Raw genomic sequence first — 13,344 nt, forward strand, 5'->3', positions numbered from 1 at the left:
CACAAAGTGTGGTGACCCACAACCCATAAGACTGGGGCCCAGATAAGAAACAATTCTCGGAAGCCCAGGCTATGTGTACGTCATCCGGACGCTGGACCTTATCACTCAGCCAACCAAATGCTATTGGAGAGTGTCTGTGGCAAAGAGAGATGTCATATGGAGCCTATGGCAACTCCAAATAAGAGAATTACAGCTCAGAGTCCTAGGGTTTTAGAAAAAGACCTATGCCCTCCTCCACCAAAAAGTATTCTCCATTTGAAAAGCAACTCTGGGCTTGCTCTTGAGCATTGACAGAAACTGGATTGCAGGACACCAAGTGACTACAGACTCTAAGAGAGATCCATCGTTGAGGCCCACATTATCTGATCCACCAGACTATAAAATTGTACATTCAGTGGCATTCCGTTGCATGATGGAGGTAGGCTTGAGTGGGTCCAGACAGCCCAGTTAACAGCACAGGCAGTTACCGCAGACCCCTGTGGCACCAGCTCCTACCATTCTGCCAATTCCCTGCCAACCCACACCTATGGCATCATGGGAAGTTCCACAGAACCTGGAAAAGGAGGGGAGAAAAGCCCCATCCTGGTGCCTGCTGGATCTGCATGTTGTGCTGGCGCCTTGCAGCGGACAGTGTCTGCCCTGCTGATCGACTCAGGGGCCCTGAAGGACAGTGGTGAAGGCCACCCTCCCAGAAGGCATAGCTGGCAGTTGGGGGTTGGGAAGCCTCACGTATAAGGAAAGGGTGGGAGTCGTGCCCTCCCCTCTTCACATCCACCCACAACAGTCTTAGCCATTACGTGGTCACAACTTCCCACTGACAGATACACCTTCTTTTCACCAGCAAACACATTTCAGAACAAACAAACGACTATATAGTTTCTTTGCTCTTTTTAATTCAGAGAAAAAGGGAAGAAAATAAAACAACATTTGTTTAAATAATTGTTGTAGAAAAGATCTGGGCCGGATGCTGGGACCTACCTCTTCCAGAATGGGGATTTATTAATGTTTTAAACAAAACAAAATCCAAACAAAAGAAGAAAAACGAACAGAAAAGAAATAAATTATTCTGCTCAATACTGTTTGGCATATTGCATTGTTTTTTCATCTTTTAAACACTCAAAAGAGCCTCTTCAGGAAGCACTGAGATGAGACTGGCAAGAATAACTGGTACCTTGACTCTCTAAAATGACAACAGGAGGTGGTGAGAGAGGCGTTCCACTAAAGGCTCCCCTAACCCACAAACATTCTTTACTCCTCCTACTTCTGGAACTGGGAAAGGACAGACTCAATCTAAGTTCTCAATATATTAACTTTTAGGGGTGCCCACTCCCCTGCTGGCTACTGTTCCCCCAGCCAGCTGCAGGAACTACACCAATGGCCAGGAGGCTACCAGGTGGTATCAACTCACCAAGAAAAAAGGGTGGTTTTTGTGTTCCTCACTGTTGGGAAGGGGGATCCTTTTAGTGGTTTGGAAGCTTCACAGAAGCCCTTTCACGCCTCCTACACTTCCCCAACCTTGAAAGGTGAGAACACCCTCAGCAGCTTCCTCTAGGGACTTAAGCTGGGTTCAGTCATGCAAGTAGCGTCCAGCTGTAACCTCTGGTTGTTAGCTTCGCAGCCCTTCTAGAGCTGGAAATGGATAGTGGGTTAGAGGGAAAAGGCAGCAGGTGAGCAAGGGGGAAGGGATGTGTGGGCAGGGGAGGAGGCATGCAGGGGGCAAGTCTACTCCTCCCCAGCTATTTGCATGGCCAGCTTACTATTCGCAAAGAATCTGTTGGTCAGCCACCCCTAGTAACTTCAGGTTAGCTAAATCATGAGCCCAAAGCATCTCCAGCCTTCTTTCCTACGTGTTGCTCCCTTTCCCTAGAGCCAGACAAAGGGGGAAGGGCGGGGAGCAGCAGTGCCCCAATCACAGGGCAAGTTTTGATTTTTTTTTTTTTCCCAGAGCAACAAGTAGGCTGGGGAGGAGGCCCAGGACCTAGGGAGAGACACTTAAAAAAGGTTGTGGGCGAACAACAGGGGCAAAGAGTACACGTAAGTGTACCTTACATCTGATGTGACGGGGCTTCCTTGTTTCCTGCCCTATTCTTTCACCTGTGTTCCAGAGTTTAGCCCTAGGCGAATTCCGCCCCCAGCAAGACGTGAAAACAATTCTAGTTTTCTGGTGAGACACTAAATGCCATGGTCAGAAAGGCCATTCCATAGGGTGGCCAAAGGCGGGAGGGGAGGAGGCAGGAGGAGGGGACCCCCGTACCCTCTGGATTCTCACCGCATTTCTTTGGTGGGTTTGCACTCACCCATCTGCGCCTGACCGATAAAGGAAATGTGAGGTCTAGTTCTCTCGGAGGTCCAGAGCGGTTTGGGAGGGCTCTAACTTTTCCCCTGGGGAAAAACGCGCTCCTCGGAAACCACCTGACCACCCGCCGACCTCCCGAAAGCCTCCGCGAACGCCCCTCCGCCACGAGGGACCACCGGGAAGGGGAGGCCGGGCCGCTACTGTCCCTCACCTTCCCCACCGTTTCCTCCTCCGCGCCCCCTGCGGGGTCAGGCCGGCCGGCGACTGAGCCGCCTCCGCCCGAGCCTGAGGAAAGTACTTCTCGGGGCCGGAACAAACTTCTGCTCCTTTGAAAGCGTGAAATATCGATAAAATCCTACCCAAAAGCATACGGGAGTGGGGATTGATCGGCCGCCGGCCCGCCTCCGAAGGCCATTGATTGGAGGAGACGGGCCCCAGCGCCGGAAGTTCTCCTTGAGTCGCATGATTGGCTGTGAGAAACAGAGGCTCCGGCCGTCGCCAGCGCTGATTGATGCTAGGCCCGGCCAGCGCCCAGAGTCTCGTGATTGACGGAGGATAGCCGGCGCTCGCTAGACTGAAGCATGATTGGTCCAGACTGCGGCGGCGTCGCTCCCGATTGCCTGCTGACGCCCAATAGAGCGCCGCGCCCGCGCTTAGGCCACCACCCCCGGGCTGACTCTGAGTCCCGGCTGGAGCGCTTGCCGGCGCTTCGCGGTAGGGCCGAAAGAGTCACGGCTGGGTCGGGCTCAGTTCCCTCGGTAGACCTCGATCTTGCTGGCCTTGGCCAGCATGTCGATGATGTGGGCCTCGAAGTCGGCGTCATGCACGCCTGTCTTCCGGAACTCGCCCGCGTACCGGTTATTCTCCCAGTAGTGGTGCCAGTTGCCCCGGCTGTCGGCCCCGAACCCGTACACGTTCACCTGCGGGGGAGGGCGGCGCGGGTCACCCCAAGTCGGGGACCAGGGAGCAGAGGGCGCGGAAGAGCCTCGGGTCGTGGTGCGGAAGGAGAGGGGAGCCGCGACGAGCCGACCCCAGCCAGAGGCCGGCAGCTCATCAATTTACAGCGCGCAGTTAGACCGGGGACACCCAGCCCTGACGCTAAGGACACAGTCCCAGAGGGAGACTTCTGATCCCTTCCGGTTCTCCTTCCAACCACCCTCTGATTACATCAAGAACACCTCAGTTTGGGGCTAGTCTGTGACAGCTCTCCAACCCTTGCTAACCTTTTTTTTTTTTTAATGGAGTACTTTTATTGAAAGCTGGTCAAGTACCCAGTACCATACACTGAAGAGTTTACTGGCAAAAGTGGGTGTGCTGGGCATGAGCACTACCGTGTATGGCACAGTAGCTCCCCCTGCTAGAGAGATGGGCTCCTTTAATGACTAACCTCCATTTTTAACACAGAGTAGGCCTGGGGCCCACAGCTGTGGGAGACACCATCCTGCTGAAACTTAACTACTTAACTACGTCATTTCCATTCCATTTACGTTTATGCTTATTGTTTATGGCAAGTAATATCAATTATGGTAGTAGTATTCAATTTCCTTTTTAAATAAATTTAACGTTTCAATGAAATGATTTCAGATTTGGTAAAATCATGAAAGTAGTTAAGTCTGGGAAATGCAGATCTATACCTTACAACCTAGAAATTGGGGGACTGAAAGCCACTTTGTTTCTTCCTGCAAAAACACATTCCTCTTGAGGCACTGCTAAGCCCCAACAAGGGCGGACTCCCTCTCATCTATGGGTCCCGCTATTTTATCAACTACCCACCTCATCACACACATGCAGAGCAAAGAAGAGTACCAGCATCCCCGTGGAAGGGTACCGCCCGTGATGCTCTGTCCACCTGTCGTGGATGTACTTGAAGAAGGCTGGGTTGTAGATCTGGACCTGAGAGGAGAAGGTGTAATGAGCACGTGAGGGCTTCTGGGGACCTGGAGGCTCAGGCCAGGCTCTAAGCAGCTTCTGCCAGTTCCTCCATGCTTGCCAGTGGACCTGTTCATCAGGGTTCTCTGGTTCCTGCAGCCTCTGTGTGGGGTCAGGCATACCAGCAGATGGGCACTCTGAAGGTTCTAGAAGGGTTTGGGGGGTATCTGAACCACAAGACCAGGCACAGCACAAGTCAGGTCTGCACTGTTTCCTCTGGGGTGGGGATGAAGAAGGGGGAGGAGGAAACTTACCTTTTCTTTGTCCACTCGAAGGAAGGACTTCACTGGGGCATAGGTGCTGAAAGCAGAAAGAAAAATAAAACTGAGGTGGCTCCATGGACCCAGGGATGCCTTTTCTCCCACTGAGGCCCAAGTGATGACAGCCTCACGACAGGCTCCCTTGCTTCCAGACTGCTGTCCCATAGCACATCACTGCAGTTCCTTGCTCAGAAGCCTTCAGTGGCTCCCTATGTCCTTCAAGATGAAATAAGGATGTTTTAGACAAGCACTGGGGCCTTCCATAACCCAGCCCCAACTTTTCTTCCCACAAGGCTCTGCTGTGATCATCTCACACCCACCATGTTTGTACTCTTACCTCTGCCCACAATAGCCCTCTTGCTACTCTCCTCATATTTGGCACAAATCCCTCCTTCCCTATTAGTCAGCCATGGTGCCTGTAACCTACACTCCCATTTCTGAGTATTCATGGGACTTAAACTCTACAGCACTTATTTTAGCCCTTGTGACTCCCAAACGTAAGATAAAGTCAGAAAACTGTAACTTATACTTCCGTGTTTAAAAAATACGTGGTGACAACAGGCAAAAGGTGGCAACAATCCAGTTGTCCGTTGACAGATGAATGGATAAACAATCTGGTATATCCATACACTAGAATACTATGCAGCCTTTAAAAGGGATGAAATCCTGACACAGGCTACAACGTGAATGAACCCTGAAAACATTATGCTACTGAAATAAGCCAGACGCAAAAGGACAAACACTATACGATTCCACTTGTATGAAGTACCTAGAATAGTCAAATCAGAAACAGAAAGAATAGTGGTTATCAGAGGCTGGGGGAGGGGGGAATGAGGAGTTACTGTTTAGTGGGTACAGAGTTTTCATTTGAGATGATGAAAAAGTTCTGGAGATGGGCTGTGGTAAGGTTTGCGCAGCCATGTGAATATACTTAATGTTAATGAACTGTGTGGTTAAAATAGTATATTTTGTTACACGCATACATTTTTACACACACACACAAACCTTGGTGAGACAGAGAGTAGATTAGTGGTTGCCTAGGGCTGGGAGGGAGGAGGGGTGGAGGGAGTGGGGGAGATGGCCAAGGGGTACAGGAGTATCTTCAGGTTATCTTCATCTTTAGAACATGCATGTATTCTAAAATTACTTGTGGTGATGGTTACACAACTCTGTAGACATACTAAAAGCCCCTGAACTGTACATTTTCAATGTGTGAATTGTATGGTATGTGAATTATATCTCAATAAAGCTGTTAAAAAAAAACTACTTGGTGAATTGAATTTCCTGAGGTTCCCAGCTGTGATTGGGCAACTGCCTCCAAAGAAAGTTCTCAGAAGGCAGAGCTCCCACAGTAGGAGCTACCTCCTAGAAAGGAGACCTGGAAAAGTGTCCTTCTCCACCTTACTACCACCAGTGTGCTGGCTGCCACCATGCAGGGAGTGACCCAAAACAAGCTATGGCCTCAGCTAACCACTGTTTTGGGCCCTCCCTACCACTGTTTCTCTCCTCACCTGCCCCTCTTGGCCAAAATATTCAATTAAAGGAATTCTAAGATCCGTTCCCTGGACAACTCCTCCCAAGGTGGGCCTGTCACTCATATCCCACTTCCAGCCAGCAGAGGAGCTCACAATCGGATCTGCCCCGTGGACAGGGCGCTGGCGATCCACAGTAGGTCCAGGGCTTTGAAGGGCACCAGCACGAAGCTGACGTTGGCGGGCAGGTTCTTGGCACTCTCAGGGTACATGAAATGGTGGGTGGTTCGGCTGCCGACATCCTGCTCAAAGCCCACGGTTGGCGCCTGATTCATCCTGCAGGGACAAGAGGGTGGTGTGAGAAGACACCACTGTGGAAACTGGTACAAGAGTTTTAGAGGACAGTTTGTTGCTGGCCATCAAACATGTAAATAGGTATGCACTTATCCAGCAATTCCATTCTTAAAATTTATCCTATAAAAATGGTTGCATAAGTGTGCAAAGGATATCCACTGCAGTATTATTTACAATAGTGAAAAGGAAAACCAATTCAACAATAGAGAACTGGTTAATACATTTTGGTACATTCATGTAACAGGATAGCATGTAGTCACCAGAATGAAAAAAGTAGATTTACCTGTGCTGGTAAGAAATACGTCCAAGAGCTATTGAGTGAAAAAAACCAAGTGGCGTGAGGAATCTCACTTCTTTCCTTTTAACACATATCTTTTGAATACCTGTGCAGTCAGAGGAAATTACAACACAGAAAAGGAAAACTGAAAATTAGATAGTGTGATTCTATTTTTTGTGAAAGAAAAAAAAAAGAAAGGATAGAAGGAGGGGGCAGAGAGAGAGAGAGAAGGGAAGGAAGAAAGGAAGCAATGAAGTAAGGAGGGAAGGGAGGAAGAATAAAAACTAACTTTTGTATAAGAATAGAAAAAAATCTGGAAGAGTATTAAAGTTTTAACAATGGTTACTCTTAGGGAATGGGATAATTCACTTTTAAAAAAATATATATGTTTTATTTTTAGCTGCATTGGGTCTTTGTTGCTACGTGCAGGCTTTCTCTAGTTGCGGTGAGCGGGTGCTACTCTTTGCTGCGGTGCGCTGGCTTCTCACTGCGGTGGCTTCTCTTGTTGTGGAGCACGGGCTCTAGGTGCGTGGGCTTCAGTAGTTGTGGCACGTGGGCTCAGTAGTTGTGGCTCGTGGGCTCTAGAGCACAGGCTCAGTAGTTGTGGCTCACGGGCTTAGTTGCTCCGTGGCATGTGGGATCTTCCCAGACTAGGGCTCGAACCCGTATCCTCTGCATGGGCAGGCGGATTCTTAACCACTGTGCCACCAGGGAAGTCCTGGATAATTCACTTTTTAGTGCGTACATTTCTGGGTTTTTTTTTCCCAATAACAAGCACATATTACTTTTTTTTTTTTTGCGGTACGCGGGTCTCTCACTGTTGTGGCCTCTCCCGTTGCAGGCCACAGGCTCCGGACATGCAGGCTCAGTGGCCATGGCTCACGGCCCAGCCACTCTGCGGCATGTGGGATCTTCCCGGACCGGGGCACGAACCTGTGTCCCCTGCATCGGCAGGTGGACTCTCAACCACTGCACCACCAGGGAAGCCCCACATATTACTTTTATAATTTTTTTTTTTTTTAAAAGAAAAGACAGCCTTTCACAGCTTACAGCTCACCTGGCTGTTCTGTCCTCTTCCCTAGAAGACATGGAACCAAGACAAGAAGCTGAAGCACCCCTTCGGCCCCTGGGCAGATGGCTCAATTCTGCCCATCCCAGCCACCCTGTCCCTGCACTTTAAGTTCTTGTCTCCCTTTCCACTCCAAGGCCAAGAGGGATGCCCGCGTTCTGACAGGCCCACCCTCAGCTGTCCCGGGCTGACGTGCAATGTGGGGCTGTCTCTCCTCTGCTGTCTTAGAAGAACCTGGAACCCCAGAGCAATCTCCCCCCTGCCCATCCCCCAGGCTGTGACACACAACTTCTAACTCCTTTCAAGTGGTGCGAAACACAGGATCAAAGCTCCCTTTTTTTGGTGAGCATCTTAAAAACAAGTGATCCAGCTTTAAACAAAAACCTGTTGGCCTTTTCTATTGTGACGCATTGTGAGAACATTCCTATCTTGTGTGGATCACAATTCAGAATCATACCATCTAGGCGTGTGACTGTAACCTGGGCTTCCACTGGGGACACAGGGATCTGGGAGAGAGGCAGCAAAGTCTCCTCCACACGCTCTCCCAGCTTTTTTACGCTCGTTCGAACGTTCCCTGTCCATAGAGTGGCCAGCACCCCCTAGCTGGGCCCTGTGTCACAGGGGTTCCCCTACTGGCTCCCTCCTGCCCATCTCCCATTGATGGCATGATGTGGTGACAGTGTGTCCAGGATGCCTGCCCCTCCCCCCTCCCCCCCCACTGGTCGCTGTGCTGTACCTCATGCCTCTCTGGTTCCCTTCCCTTGAGGGACTGGAGGGTACTTTGGGCTGGGAAACCAGGAGTGGCCTGATTTGGAACTAGAGAGTGAGTCTGTGTTCTCAGCCATTTCAGTTCCAGTCTGCTTCAAGCAGAAGCCTAGAATCTTTCCTACAGCACCAACTGTGCTCTGGCCCCCGAACAGGGATTAAGATCCTGCCTCTCTTCTCCCAAATCCATTTCTTTAGAACTGCCAGTCTGCCTACCATCTGGGTACCCCTCTGATGTCTTGGTCTTTAGGGTTCAGAAATACTGTCTCCTAGAGGGGATGAGAAGTATTTTTCCCGTTCATTAATAACAGTTTGCTGGGACTGCTACAGCTTCACACACAGTATTGGTCCTATTGTCACCAAAGCCACAGTCTGGATCTGCCTCTGCCATGACAGCCCTGGGGTCTGTGAGGAACAGAGCAGGAACAGAGCAGTTGGAGAGGAAGCCTTAATGGGGATGGTGTTTCTCAGCTGGTGGCTGTGGATGCCTGGATTTGGCCTAGCATCCCCCTCTCCCCCCACCCACCAACCATTCTCAACATGAGAAAGGTTCTGCAAGGAATGTTAAAAGCCTCAGAGACATATTGCTGCCTTGGTGTTGCTATGGAGACAGCAACAGTTTCTAAGACAAAGCCCTTCCCCCTGCCTCCTGGGAAACCTGGTCTTTCTGCAGTGCTCATCCTAAGAGATGCTTAGTGAAAACTGGGCATTTTCAGTATTTTTACTCTTAGAGCTCTTCCTCCACCAAGGAGTGGGATGGAAGGATCCCCACTGTGGCATTTCCTGCCGCAAGTCTAGGGAGATAAGTCTGAAAACACGGAAGTTCAGAAGCAGAATGAGCAGCCCATGTCCGGGTCACAAATCTACCTCTAGTCCCTGCTCACGCTCGGGCTCCCTGCTCCTGTCTTCGTCTGGAATGAGTGCCCTCCCAGCCCTTCTCTGTTCCTCAACGCTGGGCACAGACGTCTGTAGAATGAATGAGCCCCTGCACAATTGAAATGCTATGAGGTAAAGGTTAAGGGATGGGAGCCCAAAGCAGGCACCGACAGCTCCTTTTTCTGCCCAGGACGCCCCTCCTCTGCGAGTCTGCCAGAGGCATCACCTGTGGCTATTAAGCAAGACACTATTTTGGGGCCCACACTCCTGGCCCAACTGCTAAAAGGGACCAGGCAGGTGAAAGGGCCTCTGGGGGGAGTTTTCACAAGACATCAGCCAGGAGCCTAGTTTCAGCTCTTCGCAGAGGCATTCAGAGCTGGAAGCTGAGCGCGGGCCTCAAGCAAAGTTCAGAATGACAGTTCTGCCTCCTCATCCACCCCGACAAACACAAGCGAGAGACTTGAGCCTCCGTCACAGCACCCCTGGCAGCTGGCCGCTCCTGCGCGACCGCACAAGGCCAAGGAGGCCAGGGCCCCCTCCTGGAGGCCGGTCCTGGGTCCTGCCTTGAGCTCCCTGGGACTTACCTCATGATAAAGTTGTGCCCGTCCACATCCGGCCCGTAGCCAGAGCCCCGCAGGTTGCCCGAGTTCCCCACCACAGCACAGCGCCGGCACCGGCGGGGGTCCCGGAAACGGTAGGGGTTCTCGCCTGGTACTATCTGGAACAGCTTCTCCAGCACCTCGTTGGTGTTGTGTGACTTGAACTGAGGCTGCAACATCTGGGGAGCGGAGGGGAGCGGAGGGGAGAAGAAAGCAGGAGGGGTGTGATGGGGAGGGGACTCCCGCCTGCTCCCTCCCTGCCCTCACCCTCCAGTGTCCAACCGGCGCAGGCCTCCTCCCCGGGCTGTCACGGGGCGGAAATCCTCCCTGAGCAGTAAGGACCTTGTTCAACAATAGCGAAGTTTCCCTACTGAGACCAGACCAGGGAGGGCCCTGCTTTCGGGAGTAGCTCTAAGGTACTGGTTGGGCTCGGGGGGTCAAGGTGCTATTCAACACCTTCTCCAGGGGTCTGCAGGCCTGTGACACGAAGCAGAGAGGCCCCTGCTCTGCTGTCCTCTCGGGGCAGCTCTTAGTCTCATAGTCATTTTGAGGTGCAGTTAATGTGGAAAGCCCCGGGGAGCTTCAGGGGCTTATTCCCAAGCAGCCTGCAGGTGGCGCCCCTGGGACTCAGCCTGAAACTCCAGGCAAGATCCACAGGATACCCGGAGCCCTGAGCCCTGGGGAAAAGGCAAAGAGGCACAGATATTCTTTCAAAGTCAGAACAGCTGGAATGAAACCGGTCCCCTGCACCTCCCACCACCAGTGATGCAAAAGACCATGAAATGAGGCCAGGGCAGCACTTAAACGCCTATAGTGCCAGGCAGGTAACGTGCAGGAGTGAAGAGGCAGGTGGGGCCTACAGCCAACAGGAGCTCCCATCGAAAAGGGGTGGCTCCAACCAGCTGTCGCCTTGTGGGATTGTCAGCCCAGAAGGACCAGATTTTCTGGCTTCTCAAGAGAAGCTGAAAAAACAGAGGTCCTAAATGATGGTAACTCATGCAAATAGTTTAAGAACACTGGGTGAGCTGGATTCGGCCCCTGGGCCACCATCTGTAAGGGCTTTAAAATGTTCTGTGGTCCTAGCAGCAACGCTGTGGGTTTGCGGCTAAGCAGGAGCTGCTCAGGGGACAGAATGCATGGAGGGGATGGGTGGGCCTGCTTCTCTGCCTCTTCTCTGAGCACAGGAAGGGCCCCTGAGCACAAGAACATGAACTCAGTGTGGAGAAGCAGCTTAGCCCTGAGACAAGAATTTCTAAGTTCACAGCGAAAGAGGGTGGCTGTGGGAAGCAGCAGAGAGGTGGCTTCCAGGGCTTAAACAGCCCTGAGTTCCACCCCCGTGAGCAGGGGGCCTGGCCTGCCTCTCGGTCCACCCCTGCCCAGAGGCCTGTTCTGGCTCTTCGTGGCCACCACTGAGACCTATGACCAAGGCAAGCTCAGGGCACTCTCTGAACCTCGATCTTCCCTGTAAAATGAAGGGTGTGACTATGAGCAACGGGCAGGACCCTTCAAGGGCTCCAGTCTGACATGCGAAGGGCGTGTGTGGCTCCTGGTGACTCCTGCTCTGTAGACTCCCCATCCGTAGGGACTCTGAGAGTCCGGGCTGGGAAGCAGGATCTCTGAGCTGCTCTGATAAGCCTGATTGCAGGAGCTCATCCTCACAGCTCTCCTAACTGTGAGAAAAAGGGAGAGTCATCACCCTCCCCATGTGCCAGCTGGGGAAACCAGGGACCATGAGCTGCCTCCCAAGTCCCCCAGCAGGAAATGCCTGCAGTCTGCAGGCCCCCCCGGGTCAAGTACTGATGCTGCTCCACCTCTGACATGTGTGGCAACCAGATGGCCCTGGCAAAGCCTAGGGAGTGACGCTCCAGAGATGACAGGGACAAGGTGAAGGGAGCTAAAGCGGCAGCAAGGTGACAGGATCCGGAAGAATGGGGAGGCTTGGGTACACCTGTCCCCCCATCCCCTCCCCTTCACCTCCCTTAGCCCCCAGAGGAGTTGCTAATGCTTTCCTATCCCAACCCAGAAGAAAGGCTTTTCCAGCAATTGGAAGGAACCAAGTGAGTGGCATGGTGTTTCAAATTATTTTGAGCAAACATTTACAAATTAGGATACTGCCTGCATAGCAACAATCACTGGAGCTGAGCCGCTGCCTCCTTTATAAAGGGCAGGCCTTCTTCCTGTTGCCATGCTCACTTCTCCCATCTTCTCCCTGGGGAACCTGCTTCTCCTGTCTATTTCACCTCCCTGGCCCAGCAAGGCATCTCTGGTCTATGTTTGGCCTCTACAGGCACTAGAAAATATTAGTTCTCTTTCCTTCCAGGTCAAAGCTCGCTCCCCCTTCACAATCTGTGATCCTAGGAGCTGGCTCTGGTCCAGTGAACCTCACACTTTGTCAAGGCTCTGGGGGCCAGAAAATAGACAGCCCCAATCCAAGAGGGGGCTCTAAGGGTGACTCCCAAATGGCAGGACAGACCACCGGAGAGGCGGCAGCAAAGGGGAGGCAGGAAGGGCCACAGCTTTCTCACCATCCACCACCTCTGGACCTCTGGGGGCAGGTCCATGTTCTCCCGGGTCCAGACCGGGGAAATGTTGCTGTTGAAGTGGCTATCAAACCACTCAGAGGCGCCGGCATCGCCCATGCAGCGGCGACAGGCACAGCTCTTGCCGGCGGGCCCCTCCTTGCTGAGGCGCTGAAGGCCGGTGTAGCCGGGCACCAGCTTCACCCGGTGGGTCCCGTCCAGGGCGCCCGAGTCCAGGTAGGGCAGGGTGGCCATGCTGTGGTGGGAGTAGGTGAACAGCAGTGACATGATGAACACCAGCAGGAAGGCCACGGAGAGGAACCACACCCGCAGGGAGCACTTCATGGTTCGGCGCCCTGGGGAGCTGGGGCCTCAGCCCGGCAGTCAGGCAGGTGTCACCGTGGCCACTCCTTTCCCAGCCCGCTGATGGGCCAGCCACAGCGTAGCCTGCTTGTTCTGGCACCACACGCAAAGGGCATATGGGCAAGTGCCAGGGAGGGGACAGGGGCAGAGGTCCCACACTACGCCCTCCCTCAGCGTCAGGAGAAAGCACGTCGGCAGCAGTGGCTCCCCTGTCCCTGAGCCACCTGGCCCTGCTTATGGCTTCATTGGGTCTCTCCGTCACTAGCTGGGCCACAGAGGCTCTGCTTCTCCCAGAGCCCTGGCAAGGGGGAGGTCAGTCCATCCCAGCTCTCTAGTCCCTTGGGGTTGCTGGCTGCCAGCTGTGGGGGTCCCCCTCTTTGGCGGCTTGAAACGATCCAGTCTGGAGCATTCGGGGTCCTTGTGGCTCATGAGCAGATGCCGAGGCGGCCCCTCGTCCCCTGCAGCAGGGAAGCCCTTGAACCCCAATCATAGCAGAGAGCACGTGGGCTTCAGGCAGCCTGAATTTCATTTAAGAGTCTTCCCTCTCTCAGTTGGCCCTCAGGGT

The 13,344-nt window shown here is 52.8% G+C and overlaps 1 protein-coding gene across 1 annotated transcript; it reads right to left on the bottom strand.

Annotated features, from left to right (window-relative positions):
- Positions 1-2,892: 2,892 nt before the first annotated feature.
- On the bottom strand, positions 2,893-12,767 carry ST3GAL2 (ST3 beta-galactoside alpha-2,3-sialyltransferase 2). The gene is made up of 6 exons (XM_082862155.1): positions 12,423-12,767; positions 9,883-10,076; positions 6,114-6,293; positions 4,480-4,525; positions 4,070-4,189; positions 2,893-3,216 (listed from the first exon to the last, which is right to left on the bottom strand). Exons 1-6 carry the CDS (start codon positions 12,759-12,761, stop codon positions 3,043-3,045), a joined length of 1,053 nt encoding a protein of 350 aa, XP_082718281.1. The 5' UTR covers positions 12,762-12,767; the 3' UTR covers positions 2,893-3,042.
- Positions 12,768-13,344: the final 577 nt, after the last annotated feature.

The sequence above is a fragment of the Leucopleurus acutus genome, assembly GCF_964270905.1.
Source record: "Leucopleurus acutus genome assembly, chromosome: 20".
NCBI lineage: Eukaryota > Metazoa > Chordata > Mammalia > Artiodactyla > Delphinidae > Leucopleurus > Leucopleurus acutus.

Coding starts and splice junctions, on each gene's coding strand:
- ST3GAL2 (XM_082862155.1), bottom strand. CDS start 12,761: ATGAAGTGCTCCCTGCGGGTGTGGTTCCTCTCCGTGGCCTTCCTGCTG. Junction 4,190..4,479: donor TTCGAGTGGACAAAGAAAAG/GTAAGTTTCCTC, acceptor TTCTCCTCTCAG/GTCCAGATCTACAACCCAGC. Junction 3,217..4,069: donor CTCTGCATGTGTGTGATGAG/GTGGGTAGTTGA, acceptor CCTCCCCCGCAG/GTGAACGTGTACGGGTTCGG.